The following is a 16238-nucleotide window of genomic DNA, read 5'->3' as shown; positions in this document are numbered from 1 at the left end:
AAACACACAATCCAGCTTGTGTTTAGCTTGTCAACATATGCGGGAGCGGAGCAATGTGGCCCCTGCAGGCAGATGTAACGATCCCTCTGTGTATCTCACGATAGGACCTCAGGGAAGCTCATAATCAAATCTCAGGGTGTTGATCTGGGGAGCACTGCGAGCCACCAGCTTCCAGAGATAGTCTAATGATGCTGCTGGATGATTGAGAGCTGAGAAATACCAGCGCACAGGCTTTCAGTTTCCCCCATTGTGGGAATATTGGATCAGTATCTTATCTGATCTCATCTCGACTTGAATGCATGAGTCCAGTGGGGGCACATTTATTGTCCGGAATCAGGAAGCAGCATTAATCTGTGGTGATAATATTCTGTAAACAACGCAGGACAGTGTTGAGCCACAGAAGGGAGACGCTGACAGATCTCAGGCCTGCTCACATCATAAACACATATAGGAGGGAGTAGCCTGGGGACACACACACATTTATTCTTTTGCACTTAACATTGCATGAGCTGCCAGGCACACACACAAGCGAGGTTACTGGCTTTTTGAAATCTACAGATAAGCTCCAAAATATATAGTTGAAGTTTCAGTCCTTGCAAACGTGGAGGTGCTCTGTGTATAGGTGTCACTTAAAGCTTCAACAACAATCCTCTGGGGCGTCAGTGGTTGTAGTTTTTGAGGATCCTCGTCCAGCCAGAACCGTACAGCCGCTCCAGTGACATGGCATCACAGCTCCTGCTCCTCTCTCTGCTCTGCACGCTGTTCGGTGAGTTCTCCACACGTTGTTTCTACCTCATGCAAACCCAGAGCTGCATAAAAATAAATACACCTCCTTCCTTTCTGAACAGTGCACCAGAGCCATGCGGCCTGCGCAGAGGTGGCCTCGGACACCGAGGCAGTGGCAGGCAAGGGCTTCAAGCTGGGCTGCGTCTCCTGCAAGCTGAGGAGCGAGGTGGAGAGCACAGCCATTATCGAATGGTACTTCAAGCCCAAAGGAGAAGCCGACTTTTTCCCTGTGAGTGCACCATTAATTTAACGAGTTGCATTTGGAGTCTGATGCCAGCACTAATGTGTTTCCTTCCTGGAGTTCTACTCGTCCTAGGAATCGTTAAAGTGAAAACCTGTCCCAGGCTGCATCCCTTTAAGACACAAGCTATATTTATACACACGTATATGCAGTGTCACTCGAGCTCTCTTCCTTCCTGTGTGTCTCTCACTCACATATACACACACATGGTGTCCTCGATCACATGACAGCATCCGGTGCTGAGGTCGCTGCAAGCAATCAGAGGTGATACTTCTCACTCAGAGATCGTTAGAGCTGCAGAGAGGACCCACGCCTGTGTTGACCTTGTGCTGCCTCTTCTGCTCGTCACTGGAGAGCATGTGGTGATCATGTAGCTGAGCACAGTGCACGGTGAAAGTGCACGGTGCAGCACAGCAGCATCCAAATACCATATACCTGAAAGACACTCAGAGATACCGGTTCCCACAAATATGCCAGATTTTTGTTTTTCATCAAGATCCATGAATCATTCTCTGGGAAATCGGTTAAAACAGTGGAGAAAACATTGACCCATACAAACAAATAGTTAATTACACGATAGTTAATTAAGGATCGGATCATTTCAGAATCAGAATCAGAATGTATTTATTACCAAGTAGGTTTATACCTACCTGGAATTTGTTTTGGTATATAGGTGCATACAATGAACATAGAACATAATTTGTATTATTTGTATATTTGTTGTTTATTCTTACTTGATGTGGCAGTAAGGATTGATGAACACATGTGTGTTCGGCTGCGGCTCCATATCGTATATAAATGGAACGACAATAAATTCTAGCTTGACCCTTGACCTCCTTTCATCTATCATGAGTCTTCTCTGATCCCTGGAGGGGGACCAGACATTTCACAGCAGCTCAGGAAACATTCTGAAGAGGTAGAGAACATAGAATAACAAACACAAGCTATAAATTCGATGATTTGATTCCAGGACTGTGTAACTATACTGTGTACTTGCAGTTTTCTGTCCCTTTCGCCTTTCGATGAACCTTCAGGTCTCTCTGTCTCCCAGATCTACACGTACGGCAGTGGAATCGCCACCATCGAGCACGAGGACTTCATCGACCGCGTGGACTGGAACGGCAGCAAGACGAGCAACGACATCCAGGATGGATCCATATACGTGCTCAACATCACCTTCAACGACACGGGGACCTTCCGCTGCTACTTCAACCGCATCCTCATCTACCCCAACCACGAGTACAGCACTCTGGTTAGCAAACTGGTCCACCTCACCGTGGTGGCTAAAGGTACGGTGACCACGGCGTGAGGTCGTTTTCATATGAGCACAGATCAAACTGAAAATGGTGGGATGTCCGGCACAGACAGCAAATAAAGCACGAATAACGATACCGCCATCTTGCACTTTCTCAGCAAGTCTCGGCCTGTTTTGTATTTGCATCAGATAAATAATTAAAACCAAACTTACATCTGTGTGATAAGAAATACCTTAAATTACAGATATCCTCTTTGAGAAGCAAATCGCTTTAATGCCAAGGTTTATGGTATTTTCTTGAAAAGCTACAAGAGCAGGCTACATTTTGAAATGTTGAACCGATTCATTCCATCCCCTCAAATAACCAACACTCCATTTCCCATCTGCTAACATGGAGGAGGCAGGGATGAAGTAGTTGAGAAAGTCAGCATCAGGGTGGGGGGGGGAGGGGGGGGCTTATTGTCCACTTTTGCTCTTCACTAAACACGGGAGGTTCAGCATCTTCAGGTTTTCTTTGTCTCGGATAGATTTGTTTTTTTACCGGATCACGTTCGTTTCCATCACTTTAAATATTCTGGAAAGAACGTGTGGGATGTGAAGTGAAGGTGCAGCAGCTTCTGATGATGATGATGATTCACACGATATCCCAGAGGACTCCTGCACAGAATCAAATCAGGAAGGAAACAGACGCGGTTGATTGCCTCCTTGACCAGACAGAGTTGGTCCAGTGTAAAAAGCAATCTGCCACACGCCGGCGTAAATCCTCCCTCGTCTGAGGGATGTTTCCTGTTTGATGGAGCGGTTGTGAGTGTCTGGTCTGATGAGTTGATTTCCTGCCGCTTCCTTTGCAGCGACCAGAGGAACCGCTTCCATCGTGTCAGAGGTCATGATGTACGTGACCATCATCGGGCTGCAGGTCTGGCTCCTCATAGAGATGATTTACTGCTACAAGAAGATCTCAGCGGCCGGGGAGGAGGCGCTACGAGAAGCGGCGTGAGTATTTCTTTACGGAGCTGTTAAAGCCTTGATTTGCAAATCTTCCAATAGCATTGAAAACTGGCGGTTGAAGCTAAAGACATGTTTCTGAATTTTGTGTTTTTGAAAAAGAGATCCACGTTTTCTCATTAGGATTAAAACCTGAAGTACAGGTTGTGTGGTCGAGCTCAAACAATAAACCAAACATCTAATGAAAGATTAACATAAAGCATAAACATGTACGAGAAGGATTCTTTAAATTTGGACTTCAATGGGTTGTAACCGAGATGTTCTGAAAGTTTCTATACTGTAAATTTCTTGTGACTTATCAGCTCACACGTTTTCTGGTAACATTCTGCTCTCGTGCTTGTTTGTATAGAAACAACACACATCTGGGTTAAAACCTGTGGAATACGTATTCTACCATATTCTGAATATCTGAACACTTTGAAAACGGATTTGAAATCTAAAAAGAAAAACGTTTTGCACGATTGAAACTGAAAGTTGTGAAACCTTTCTTTAAGTTTTAACAGGCTGGAAAATTAGAATCTCTGCAAACATGCTTTTCTGTTCAATGTTTTCCTTCTTTAAAACTGGAGCTCTCTTTCTAGAGGCTTTTAAAAAGTGTGTGTTCTTTATTTATGTCCCACTGCTGAACTCACACCTGTTATTATACCTTTGTTACATCCTCTCTTTGGTTTTATGTCCCTGTCCTTTACCTCATCTGTCCTCTGACACACTTACTAACTCCAGGTCATTTACATCTTGTCTGTGTGTGTCTTCATGTGTGTCTCTTTGTCTGCCATCTCGCGCTCCGTCTGTCTCCTTGTCGTGTTTCCGTCTTGTCCGTCCCGTCATGTCTTCGTCCTCCCTAGTAAAAACCAAACTCTCCCGACTGTAAGTCCAAAAAAAACAAAACAAAGACCTGTCATGTCTTTGTTCTTGTATTTTTATTTGATTTAAAAGCCATGTCACTGTGATGAAGTAAAACATTTACGACTTTTTTTGTTGTAAATATCTTTCTCCTTCTAGAAATGCTGAATATTTAGCAATAGCCTCGGAGGGTAAAGATAACTGTGCCGGCGTGCAGGTTGGAGAATAGCACAGGTATGTGAAAATTCAATATTCAATCAACTCCAAAGTGATAGAGTCTTTGCAACAGTGCTCTTAACTTCATCCAGGCCTCATCAAATTACACAGACGCACAGATTTCAGTTCCCTTAAAAAGAAATCTCAAAAGCGCCTTGAGACTTCGAGGATGATTTGATTTTGGTGTTCAAGGTCACGATGGAATCACAAGACATGTTTTTGGTCTCGTGAACATATCTCAAGTCTGACTGTAGGACTGTTATTCAAATTCGGACACTTTTGTCACTTGGACTCGACATGAGCCGATTAGATTTGAGTGGTAAAAGGTCTCGGTGACCTCATGAGTCTGGAAGAAGGTGCGTGGACTTAAACGTCATTGGTTGGCGAAGGTATGAAATAGTCAAATAGTCAAGAGACATGAATAATTCCCTGGGAAATTGATGAAAATGTCAAAAGATGCTTTTTGCTTATAATAGTAAAGAAGAGTCCTGGATCCAGCCCTTCATTAAAAGGTTTATATCTCATCCTGGAATAAAACATTTTGTACTTTTTACGTAATCCTGCTAACCAACAAACGGACATGGGCAAAACACGAGTTCCTTGGCGGAGGTAACAAATAACGATTATAAAAGAAGGATTTATTGTAAATGTGCACTTGCGTAATTGTAGTGTACCTAATAAATATTGTGTTTCATAGTATTTGTAAATAAAAGTGCATTTGAATATGTGACAGTAACATTTGTTTTGTCTTTTCCCTCAGGCTTCTTCCTCAGGCCTGAAAACATCCTTCCACCCTCCGACCTGCATGAAGACAAAAAGGGGGAGGAGCCTCCTCGTCATCTCAACTCTCTCTATTCGACCTTTCCCTCTGCACACATCACAAGCGGATGTGACATTACGACGACAGCATGGCACCAGCACTGTAAATAGTCTTCTGCGCGCAATAGCATGTCCTGCACTTAAGAGAAAGCATTATGCATTAATGAGCCACACTGTTAAAAAAGCATACACGACACACTCAGTATTTCATGTAATCATCCATTCATAGGAAATGTATACGAGGGTCTGTGCTGGACTCTGTGAGGTGGATTGTAAAAGAAAGGTTTTTAAGATATCATCACCACCTGATGTTTAAATAACGAGACCATGTCCGGGGATGTTATTTATCAAATAGAATGTGGTGGGTTGTGATAGACGGTCTGTCCAGTTGTTAGTTGTTCAATGATCCTTTGAGATGTGCTCAATAAAATCGGAGAAAAGGTACAAGGTGGAGATGTCATCTGTCGTTATGTTGATGTGGGAATAATGAGAACAAATCCAATCCTGTTTGTTTGATGTTGTTTATATTATTCCAGTTTATTCAGGCTTCTGGTCGTTTTTAAACACGTTCTCACAACCACTCATCCAATCAGAACCAGTTTCATTCACAGATGTAAAGGAATAGTTCAACATTTAGAGAAATACGCTCATTTGGTTTCAGTCCGACAGTCAGATGAGAGGTAACTTCAGATCTCAGGTTTAGTTTATAAAGACAGAAAGAGCAGAGACATGATTTAAAGATGGACGACACACAAATCAAAGACGAGAGGTATTTATAAGCTCCTCTAACTTTGAGAAAGAAAGTGGATTAGTGTTGATCTTATTCCTTCCTGGAGAAACAACGGTCCTGTCTGATTTAAACCTGAATCTCCTACAGCTGTAAGACGCAGTCGGTGCCGGGATACTGAGGCAGGTTGAGCTGGTACTTCCTCTCCAGGCCCGGTGGCACAAAGCGACCCCCGAGGAAGTGGTACCGCCCCCTGAACAAGGAGGCGGACTTCTTGGGCGCGGTGAGCGAGATGAGCATGTCGGGCTGGAGTCCGTCTGCGCTGCCCTGCTCCACATCCCAGCCTTTAAATTAACACACACACAGACACACACAATTCAGTGTCATGATCCACAGTGAATAAGTCATTAGTCAGATATTAGTGCTACAGGCAAGGTCAAAAGGTCAAAGGGTCACTGAAATCGACAGACTTCTTCCCTATGGAATCACAAGCGTGAACAGCAGATTTCAGAGTTCAGTGAATGATTTTTCAGGATTATTTCATATTCATTCAAAGATTTGTACATTGCAATCAACTTAATGTTTGAAGAAATAACATGCGGCCCATGACAAATGAAAGAATACAACCATTATCCACCGATTTAATACACTGTATCAGCTCAAAAGAAGCATCTACACCATCCGGCCAATCAGATCTGTGCTTCTCTACGTTTTAATCGCTGCTCATTTCATAAAAATGTCCACAGGAATTAACTGTAAGAAGAGAAGCGTTTAAATTGTTTTTGTCCGTGTGAAGTTGTGAGTGGGGGGGGCTGACCTGAGGGGATGTCGATGCTGGCGATGGGGACGGTGGTTTTCTCCAGCACGTCCAGGATGGAACCGAAAGGTTCTCGCACGGTTCCCTTGAAGCTGAAGCCGAAGATGGCGTCGATCACCAGGTTGTAAGCCTCGTCGATCAATTTGGCCTGACAGGAGAATCACGTACAGAGAAATGAATGGTTATTGTTTTCATTGTCCCGAAAAAACAGTTAAACTGTTTATTTTACTGCACAAAGTAAACATGTGAAGCCTCTAATTCAGTTTGTGCATCATCAGTTATGGATCATATTTCTGACTGTGGTTTTATGAGCGATTAAACCCATTTCTCCCACAAGGATTCATCAAGGCTTCATCTGCACTGAGGCTTGTTTACCGAGATCATATTCTGTGAAAGTCAAGCCTCTTACAGCTTGAAATAAAGTGCACAGTCATAAACACAAGGAGCAGAAACATTTCCTCCACCACAGAGAATGAGGCTGCTGCATAATTGATTAACACGGAACCTCAGGCATCTCGGTGAGGAAAGGGATCTCCATCTTCTGGCACTGGGTGGTCAGGCCCTGGAACAGAGGCTTGTTCTGCCTCTTCGGATACAAGATGGTCGGCTCGTAACCCTGCAGGACAACACAACACACAAAGATTTTATTATCACTAACACATCCGTGAGGTAAGGCAAAGAAAGGAGGTCGGATTAAACAGTTATTGGTAAAGACGAGGTTTAAAGCTCCACAGAGGTTTTATTTAATTATGACCGGACCTCAGTGCAGATCTGAAAGCTGCTTTTACTGTAACACAAGTGTGGGACACTCACAAAGAGCTTGAGGTGTCGGGCACAGACCAGCCCGTCGCCCCCGTTGTTTCCTGGTCCACAAACCACCAGCAGGGAAGGTCTGGCCTTGACGAGGGACGTGATCGGATACGCCTGCAGAAAGAAATCACAACACAACAATATGCCATCTTTACAGCAGCTACTGATGAGAGAAGCTTCAGGGAGTAATCAGATTTAGACATATACTTACTCTGTTTCTTGGTAACTCAGCTAAATTGATTAATTGGCTTTACACCGTCAATTTCCTTTCAAAATAAGAGCCTTGCTTTAAACCTCACCCGTGTGATGGCTGTGGCACAGCTGAGTCCAGCCAGCTCCATCAGCTGGTCCACACTGAAGCCGTACTCACTGAAGAGCTCCTCGTCAATGTGCTGGGCCTCCTCCTGCCTGTGGAGCATCTACAGCTCAGTCTGGACTCACACATACAAGATGTACCTGGGTTTTTTTACTGCTCCGTGTGCGAGACGTGAAACCTCACCCCAGATATTTGATGGTCTTGGCCATGGTGGATGCTGCTCTGCTTCTGTAACAGTTGCTCTGGTGGTTGTTAGCTGCAGCGGGCAGAGGACATGTCCCCGTCCGAGCGAGGACTGAGGCGGCTCTGGACGTCACCAGGACTCCGATCCCAAACAGAGCCCGAGCACTCAACATCCAGAGGGATCCGAGCTGCTGGAACAGAGGAGACACACGTGATCTCAACTGAGCTGAGGGACGTTCAGCCCTGTCACATGGCTTCATGAACTGTCAGACATGTAACTGTGGAGCCTCTGTTAGAACAAGGAGCTTTTCCATGAAGCCAGGGAGCTGTGGTTCAGACGTGTCGAGTGCTGATGAAAGCTTTTCTGCACAATCTGCTGATATCGCTGCCTTGTGCTGCTGATGCAATGCTTTCACTGCTTACTTGCATTTTTCCTCTAAGCTCCCTCCGTCCACCTGCAGCTTGTTTTCTACAATAAATCATCCCCATGCACGTGGCTGGTGCTCAGGAGGCTTTACAGTAACCTGATGAAACCTGTAAATAATATCAAACTGCTAAATAAACCGTGTTTAACTTTGCTGGTTTACTTTCATTTGACAAAACACCATTTTTTTAATCCTGTATGGATGAGAGGCCCCCATCAATTATTCATCCTGCTATAATGAAATGATTTCAGGGTTAAATTCAAAATCCTTTTTTACAACCATATAGAATTTGAATAAGGCCGAATTGTGTATAAATACATATAAAGTCATAGTTTGATATTCATAAAGCAGGTTGTAACAATTGGTTTAAATCAGTGCAGCAATAATCACGTATAAAAACATATGCACTTAATTGTTACCAATCTAAATATGAAAACAAGATAATATCTAGTTGTTTATTACAGAATTAAATCCACAAAATACATCTGTACACTCGTTCTTATTCTAACATGCAGCTGAATGTCATGACCCCATGTTGATGTTATTATTCTGTGTTAAAGTTCTCTGAACTTCTCAGTCAGGTGAGTTATTAAAGTGGAAGTTTCACTCTCTAACAATCAACTTCTTAAAAACACAGAAAGAACAAGTTTGAGATTTTAGCTTCAGTTCTGTTTCACTTTGTGTTGTTTGCTAACGTTACACGTGTTTGTGTAATTTAACACGTTAGATTAACTCACTTAATGTTAAAGGTTATTTCATGAAAACGATTCGGCTCAGACGTTTTTTCCTTCAAACAAAACTTACGGATCAACAACGAGCTGCTAAACTGAGGAATCGAACATCAACACGAGAAACACTGAGATGACGATCACTTCCGGGTCTGGATATATATAAACACTGGTCCCATTTCAAAATAAAATAGTACTTCCGTTTTGTGACGGAAGTAAGTTTGGAGTTCGAGAAATGCTCTCATTATGGAAAATGAGGTGATGAGAGTATAAGCTATAAAATTCGAAACACTAAAAACGTTTAGCCTTTAAAAAAGTATTTATTAAGTATTATTATTATTAAGTATTAAAAAATAAACATACCCCTAGTTCAGGAGGGTCCATTTCAAGATATTCATATTATTATTGTACAATTATTGACTCTGAATTAATTATCAAGCAAAAGAAATCTCAAGTAAGTTTGTTAAAATGTTCCTCAAGCTAAAGTCTGAGTATTTTAATTGGATTAGGGGTTAATTTCACAATGAATGTTTAATAATCCTTCGCGTCGGCACTTGAACATGTTCATCCTTGTTCTCTCTTGTTTTGATTAAATGTTATTTGTTATATGAATATATGTATACAATAATCTGAAGTTTTGAGATTTGAAGATATGAATCCCATACTTTTTTGAATATTAGCTTTTGAAAGAAAAAGCACAGACTCTGCAAATGGATCACAGTCAAAAAGAACTGACCCAACAGTTAAAGCAGATTATTTCCATGCAGTGATAAGAAAGACAAACAATCAAATCATTATTAACAAACACAACATTTCTGAAAAAATGTTTATTAAAATCAGTCAAAAATTACATAATTTCCTGTGGATCTGCAGGGTGGGAGTCACTTCACTTTAACTCCAGAAGAATTGTACTCTATTCCCTGCAGCCCTGCTGCGTCAGTATGTTTACAGATGCAAATCTGATGTAATAGTATAATAAGTAAAGCCTGATCTTTATCTAATAGTTCCAGTAGCTATGGTTTTCACCAACCACTAATAAACCAGTAACATGATTTTAGCCCAAGCTGTTGCTTTAATTTGTTAATGTGTTAAAATTGCCTTTAGGGTCTTCTTTTACTGTCGGGTGGAAAACTGGCAGAAGTTTCCAATTCTTAATGTCACCAATAAACATACAAATGGCTGCTTACATCACCATTTAAATTTAAGAAAATATGCATGCCTATGTACATTATAAAAAAGCAGTATAAAGTTTGATTGCATACAAGATCTTGGAAATTACTCACAGGAAATGGACTAAAAATCTACGACTTGTAACTAAAGGACTAAATAACTGAAACCTAACAGAGTCTACGTGTTTCCACCGAGGATCCCGGGGCTCACATGATTGGACAGGTCTCCACTCTGGATCCAGTCTGAAAGAAACAAAACACAAAACATGTTAATTGCATCAAAACACACCAAGTAGCTGAGTAATGTCTCTTCTCAGGCCTTGTAGCAGAGCCCACCTTGCGAGGAGTGCTGCTGAACACGTAGGAGTGGGGCAGTAAACCCTCGGAGATGCCTCCGCTGCGGAAGGAGCGGGAGGGCGAGGACACGGAGCAGCTGCTGGATTTGTCCGAGGGAAGTCCACAGGAGCCACAGACCACGGTGCGGCTCCGCAGGTTGTACTCACCGTCCCCGCAGGTGCTGTGAGCCACCTGCTGAGGCAGAGAGACACAAACACACATACTGGTCAGTGGAAAACTCAAGGAGAAGAAACAAGCAAAGTGAAAAGGCCTCTTTGTCTAAATGTGTTGATTAATTGGTTAATTGGAGTTCATTTGTCATGCAGTGCATAGATACAGGTTGTCATCAGTTGTCAGGATTATAAATGATTTCTCTCACCATGTCATCGTCCTCGTCTTCAAACTGTGTGCGGGTGACTTTCCTCATCGCCATTTCCTGGAAGAAAACGTGTTTATTAACGTGTTAAATTAAAAATTCATGTAATCATATGAGCTTTATGTTCAAATAAAGTTACGCACGTCTCCGCTGGCACTGATCAGAGTCGTCTGGAACACGTCCCCGGTGCCCCAGGACGTCTGGGTCTTCCACACCAGGTCAGAGGGAGGATTGTGGGCTCCACCAGCACCGGAGGCCCAGATCTGACCGCCATGAAAAAGACACAGTGTTGGGTGTGATAGCTGTCAGTGTGTTTACTGAGTCCAGTTCGGTGATGGAGGTGAATGAAGGTGCCGCTCACCGTCACCCTCTGCCCGGCCTTCAGGGTGAACTTAGCCGGGAACTTGAAGCTGATGGCTGCGCCCGACCCCACCTGTCGCCTCACCTGCCAGCTCCCCAGGTTCTGATCCTGCCGGAGAAAGTTGACGGTTGAATAAAAGGTAAATAATGTTTCATCATCCTGCCAATATAATCATCTTCTCACCTCATCTGATTTGTTGCTGAGTCGGACATATTTCCCGTCCTGGTCCACCTCCTCCACAGTGACCCGCCCGCTGGCCGACGCCTGCTGGGTGATGCGCGTGCGGGCCACAGCTCCTCCCGCGAAGCTGGAGGCCTCGCTGTCCGTGTCGTTGGGCCGGCGCCTCTTTGTGGCAGAGCTCTGAGCGCTGCAGTGGACGGATCGAGAGTGAGCTGCCGAGGTAGAGGAACGACTCCCTGCCGCTCTAGTGGGCGGCGGGCTGGGGGACAGTCGCAGTCTGCAGGGACACACATGGTAGAGGGATGAAGATAAAGACAAAGAGGTATAACTGAAACTCTCCTATTGCTGCAAAACTCTGGTTGCATTGAGTAAACTCATCATGACCCCACAGCAGAGACAACCTAGCCCAATGTACCTCTGCTCTTCACCCTCCAGCAGCTTCCTGTAGGCACATATCTCCATATCCAGAGCCAGCTTGACATCCAGCAGCTCCTGATACTCATCCAGCTGCTGCTGCATCCGCTGCCTCATCTCGGCCATCTCCCTGTCCTTGTCTCCCAGCAGGCGACGGGTGGTGTCCCGCTCCCGGGACAGAGCGGCCTCCATGTCCCTCACCTTCGCCTCACAGGCCGACAGCTGGATCAGAAGCAGACGAGGGCATTTAGAGTCAGAAAACGAATAATAAGCAAGAAAATGCAAGTCAAATGTAAAACTCAACCTTGAATTTGATGGAAAAAGGGTCAAAGTAATAGAATAAACAACTTTACATGACTTTATCTCCCAAAGACATAAGTTTGATGACGTGTGGTGCAAATGCATTAAGATTCTAAGAACCTGTTTCTGCAGCTGGCTGAGCTGAGAGGACGAGGACTCCAGGCGGATCCGTGTCTGCTGCAGCTCCTCGTGTGCTTCTCCCACCAGGTGGCTGCTCCTGTCCGCCGACTGCCGAGCGTTCTCCAGCTGAGGAAGACAAACAACGAGGAGGAAGATCCATGAAACTGAGAAGAGACTGTAGCTTCACTCTGAGTGATGTGTGTATCATTTTGCTCGAACACAACAACTTCGTGAAACTGCCGTTGTATGATGTTTTCTTTGTTTATTTATTTCATCTTTGCTGTTTGTCATTTTATAATGTTCACATCAAATCAAAGGCCCACCTTAGAGTTGTACGTCTTCCCAATATCATCCTTGTACATTTTGATCTGCAGCTCGTGCTGGGAACGCATCTCCACCAGTGCCTCCGCCAGTTTGCTCTCAAAGTCCTGCTGGTGGCCGTTGTCCAACTCGACCATACGAGACTCGTGACGCCGCTTTACTTCCCGCAGCTCCTGGTGGACAGTTAGAAAATGTATTGAGCACACATGATGGAGGAGAAGGTGGAAGGCATCGGTGGTGATGAGGGTTTCTCTCTGACCTCGGCCTGGAGGTTCTTCTGGAACTCGAGCTCCTCCTTCAGAGTCTGGATGCGATTCTCTCCGTCCACTCTCCTCAGCATCTCGTCCTGCAGCTTCTTCTTGGCATCGTTCAAACTGGTGTCCAGCTAAACCAGCCAACAAGAAACGGGATATTAGTTCAAAGCAAACGCACAAACATTCACATAAACAGGCCGTGAAATACAGAAGTAGGCAGTAAATACACTGTGGGTACTGCATGTTTTTGTTTATTCCAAAACGTGGGCACGAGAGCAGGAAATCTGTCTTTTAATCAAAGTAGCTGAGCTCACGTGGCCCTGACAGAGTCTCCATGCTGAACTCAGACCTTTCAATAATACATAGAGGTGGCACAAGTAAAAAGGAAATGGTTGTAACGTTGTCCCTGATGTGGAAAACACAAAGGAGGGAGATGAGGGACAAGCTGAACGCTGGGTGTCCTGCAGGCCGCCTGTGCAGAATTGAGCCCAGATGTGTTTCCACTGGGCGTTCTGAGCGTGGGAGACTGGGATGGAGCGTACCTTGGCAACCTGGGCCCTCAGGTCCCTGTTTTCCACCTCCACGTTCCGCTTCTCCCCCAGGGCCGTGGTCAGAGACGCGTCCTTCGAGTTCAGCAGAGCCTCCAGGTCTTTGACCCTCTGCAGCGCTCCGGCCAACTCCGACTCCTTTTTGGTGTTCCTGCGACAGAGAGGTCATCAGGGTCACGTGTCTTTAAAGCTAAAAGAGGACAATCGCTTTGTCCTGTAACTTAAGAACCAAGTGGAAACTGAGATCCTGCAGTTTCCTTTACAGTCTCCAAAGAATCAAATATGAGCTATTTTTGAGTCTTTGGGAAAGACCTCGGCGCATATGACTCATAGACCACAGAGCTCTGCGGCCAGGCCCGTGTGTCTGGACGCCACAAGCCACAGCCGCTGGCGTTGAGCTGGGGAATCTGCCATGGCAACGCCGTGACTCCTGCCAAACACACGAGGCCCATCATCTCAATATTTATGGAAAAGCAATGGAGGCATGAGCCGCTGCCACGTATTGTGTGTGTAATGATTGCTTTGCTGAAGGAGGAGAAACCCGGGGGAAAGAGTTAGTCATCAGGCTGTGGATGCGGCGGCAGAGGAAGGAGACAGAGTGGAAGTCCAACGTCAAGGAGTGAGCAATGAGGAGGGCATGTGAACGCCAGGGAGTGGCCCAGCAGCAGAAACGTCTCAGCAGAAGTTAAACAAGCATCTTTTACAAGGAGCTAATGACTCATTGTTGATAATCACATGTTTTAGACAGTAACTCTGCGATCAAACACTTTCTCTCAGCACAGAGGAATGAATGAAGCAAACTGAGGAGGATTTGGCTGAACACGGAGGTTTCAGGAGCTTCGGGGGAAAATATGTTTCCTTTCATGATCATCAGAAAAAAAAAATATCTGGATCATGGGTTAGTTTATATCCATTTTAGATTTTGACCAAAAGCCTTTCTTGGAAAAGAGGCAACTAGTTGAACCTCCTTGCTGTTTAAAAATAATCTCACTTTACTTATAGTTACTTTAGCTAAACGACAGGTATTGTGGTCACAAGGGTACAAAGTGAGAGAAGAACTGACTGTGAGTCAGTTACACATCTTTATCCGTCTAATGCTAAAATTAGCGACAATAAACCACTGCACATACCAGAGTAATGAGACTGTATCATTAAAAGCCCTTAAAGGGGCCACGTGTTAATTCTCTGTGATCCCCATGTCTCGTCACTGGAGCCAACATCGGTGCCACCCACAAAAAAAACATGTTCAGCAGGATATAAAACTTAAATATGTTTATAAATAGTGTTGCTTGTTTTATATACCACTTTATTTATTTGCTTATGAACTAACTTTTAATTTCTAAGAGGAATACTTTGTCTTTTAAAGGTTATATACGCACTGGTAACACACAGGGGTGGTTTTAAGGATTTCAGGGCCCTAAAATGATGGGGCCCCCATTAACCCCCCCTAGATAGTATCACTTATAACAATATTGAAAATAATCCTACTTTTATCTTTGCCTTCACATGCACAAAACAAACAGTGGTAGATGCAATCAGATGATGATTTGGACTGCAGCAGTGTCCCACCTGGCTTTCAGCTCCTTGTGGTCGTCCCTCAGCTTCCCCAGCTCCAGCTGCAGACGGGCTCGCTCCCTGGCCACCGAGTCCAGAGTCTGACGGGCATCGGCCAGCTCGGTTTCGTAGGCGGCCTTCAGGCCCGTCAGCTCGCGGCTGACCTCCGTCTCGGACTCGGTGATGCGCATGCGCAGGCCGGCGTTCTCGTTCTCCAGGTAGCGGACCTTGTCGATGTACACGGCCAGGCGGTCGTTGAGGTTGCACAGGTCCTGCTTCTCCTGCAGCCGGGTGATGCGGTTGGGGGATGTTGGTGAGCTGGCGCCTCGCGGGGTGTTTTTGGGTGTCGCCATTGCACCGATCTGTAACTGTTGTAGAGAAAATCCTGATTATCCACCCGCTGACTCTAAATCTGTTTCTTTTCCAATCACAATTAATAGAGGAATGTGATAATTCCACTATAAACATGCAAACAGTTGACTTTTAAAGAAAGTGGTCAAAGTTGACCATAAATAAACTTTTAAACAGTGATTAAGAAACCTGTGAAGTTTAATTTTAGGTCGTGACTTCAACACCAGAGTCGAAGGGTCATCATTCAACGAAGGACATGGGAGGGGTCATCGACTCCACCCAAAGAAATCCACGAGAAGTCTTTGCACAAAAGACGGCAGGTTTACTTTTGGCAGGTTTTACCTTCGTAGAGCTGCTGAGAGGATGAGAGAAGTTTACTCCGAGGATGTTTGTTGGATCTTCTCTTGAGTTTTTCTTAATCTTCCGGTGAAGTGAGTCGGTCTGTCTTCGTTCTCCAACAGAGTTCGGTCTGTTACTGGCGCTGTCTGCAAACTGCGAGTGCCCATGTAGGAAAGAATGAGATGGGAGGAGAGAGGTTGGCCTCAAGTTTGGCACTGTGGTTGTTCCTCTCTCTCTCTCTCTCTCTCTCTCTCTCTCTCTGTCTTTCTCTCTCTCTCTCTCTCTCTCTCTGGCTGTGCAGGCTGGATGAATGAGTCACCATCCACTCAAAGACACACACAACACCGAGGGATCATTTTAGGCAGATCTGCTGTTTGGGAGTTGAGTTCAAGTCATTTACAGTATTTGACTCAAACCCGCACTGCTCATGTTTCTCTGTGAAGT

The 16238-nt window shown here is 44.6% G+C and overlaps 3 protein-coding genes across 6 annotated transcripts; 1 reads left to right on the top strand and 2 right to left on the bottom strand.

Moving 5' to 3' along the window:
* The first annotated feature begins 720 nt into the window (after nt 1-720).
* On the top strand, nt 721-4359 carry scn1bb (sodium channel, voltage-gated, type I, beta b). The gene is made up of 5 exons (XM_053446363.1): nt 721-766; nt 849-1015; nt 2079-2316; nt 3134-3275; nt 4290-4359. The coding sequence occupies exons 1-5, from the start codon at nt 721-723 to the stop codon at nt 4357-4359; spliced, it is 663 nt and encodes a 220-aa protein (XP_053302338.1).
* A 1313-nt stretch (nt 4360-5672) lies between these two features.
* On the bottom strand, nt 5673-9342 carry naxe (NAD(P)HX epimerase). 4 transcript variants are annotated; one of them, XM_053446849.1, is made up of 7 exons: nt 9248-9342; nt 8019-8206; nt 7819-7927; nt 7523-7633; nt 7215-7325; nt 6710-6857; nt 5673-6236 (listed from the first exon to the last, which is right to left on the bottom strand). In XM_053446849.1, exons 2-7 carry the CDS (start codon nt 8189-8191, stop codon nt 6037-6039), a joined length of 852 nt encoding a protein of 283 aa, XP_053302824.1. In that variant the 5' UTR covers nt 8192-8206; nt 9248-9342; the 3' UTR covers nt 5673-6036. The 4 variants fall into 4 exon arrangements, with proteins under 4 accessions (XP_053302824.1, XP_053302823.1, XP_053302826.1 ...); XM_053446848.1 differs by having other exon boundaries at nt 8019-8209; nt 9248-9339; XM_053446851.1 differs by having other exon boundaries at nt 9181-9314.
* Nucleotides 9343-9983: 641 nt separating this feature from the next.
* Nucleotides 9984-15946, bottom strand: LOC128461736 (lamin-A). Its single transcript, XM_053446816.1, has 13 exons — nt 15798-15946; nt 15120-15472; nt 13545-13701; nt 13008-13133; nt 12751-12921; nt 12428-12553; nt 12009-12229; nt 11597-11870; nt 11414-11521; nt 11196-11315; nt 11056-11112; nt 10677-10871; nt 9984-10583 (listed from the first exon to the last, which is right to left on the bottom strand). Exons 2-13 carry the CDS (start codon nt 15455-15457, stop codon nt 10548-10550), a joined length of 1929 nt encoding a protein of 642 aa, XP_053302791.1. The 5' UTR covers nt 15458-15472; nt 15798-15946; the 3' UTR covers nt 9984-10547.
* Nucleotides 15947-16238: the final 292 nt, after the last annotated feature.

The sequence above is a fragment of the Pleuronectes platessa genome, chromosome 18 (assembly GCF_947347685.1).
Source record: "Pleuronectes platessa chromosome 18, fPlePla1.1, whole genome shotgun sequence".
NCBI classification, from domain to species: Eukaryota; Metazoa; Chordata; class Actinopteri; order Pleuronectiformes; family Pleuronectidae; genus Pleuronectes; species Pleuronectes platessa.
Note: the sequence above shows the minus strand (reverse complement) of the source record. Positions and strands in the feature narration are given on the sequence as shown.

Bases quoted from the DNA above. Each gene is read 5' to 3' on its own strand.
- scn1bb (XM_053446363.1), top strand. From the start codon at position 721: ATGGCATCACAGCTCCTGCTCCTCTCTCTGCTCTGCACGCTGTTCG. The intron at 767-848 runs GTGAGTTCTCCA...CTTTCTGAACAG, and splicing joins TCTGCTCTGCACGCTGTTCG to TGCACCAGAGCCATGCGGCC. The intron at 3,276-4,289 runs GTGAGTATTTCT...TTCTCCTTCTAG, and splicing joins GAGGCGCTACGAGAAGCGGC to AAATGCTGAATATTTAGCAA.
- naxe (XM_053446849.1), bottom strand. From the start codon at position 8,191: ATGTTGAGTGCTCGGGCTCTGTTTGGGATCGGAGTCCTGGTGACGTCC. The intron at 7,928-8,018 runs GTGAGGTTTCAC...GATGCTCCACAG, and splicing joins AAGACCATCAAATATCTGGG to GCAGGAGGAGGCCCAGCACA. The intron at 7,326-7,522 runs GTGAGTGTCCCA...GTTGTCCTGCAG, and splicing joins CCCGACACCTCAAGCTCTTT to GGTTACGAGCCGACCATCTT.
- LOC128461736 (XM_053446816.1), bottom strand. From the start codon at position 15,457: ATGGCGACACCCAAAAACACCCCGCGAGGCGCCAGCTCACCAACATCC. The intron at 12,230-12,427 runs GTTCTTAGAATC...CTTCTGATCCAG, and splicing joins TCAGCCAGCTGCAGAAACAG to CTGTCGGCCTGTGAGGCGAA. The intron at 11,113-11,195 runs GTGCGTAACTTT...GTTTTCTTCCAG, and splicing joins TGATCAGTGCCAGCGGAGAC to GAAATGGCGATGAGGAAAGT.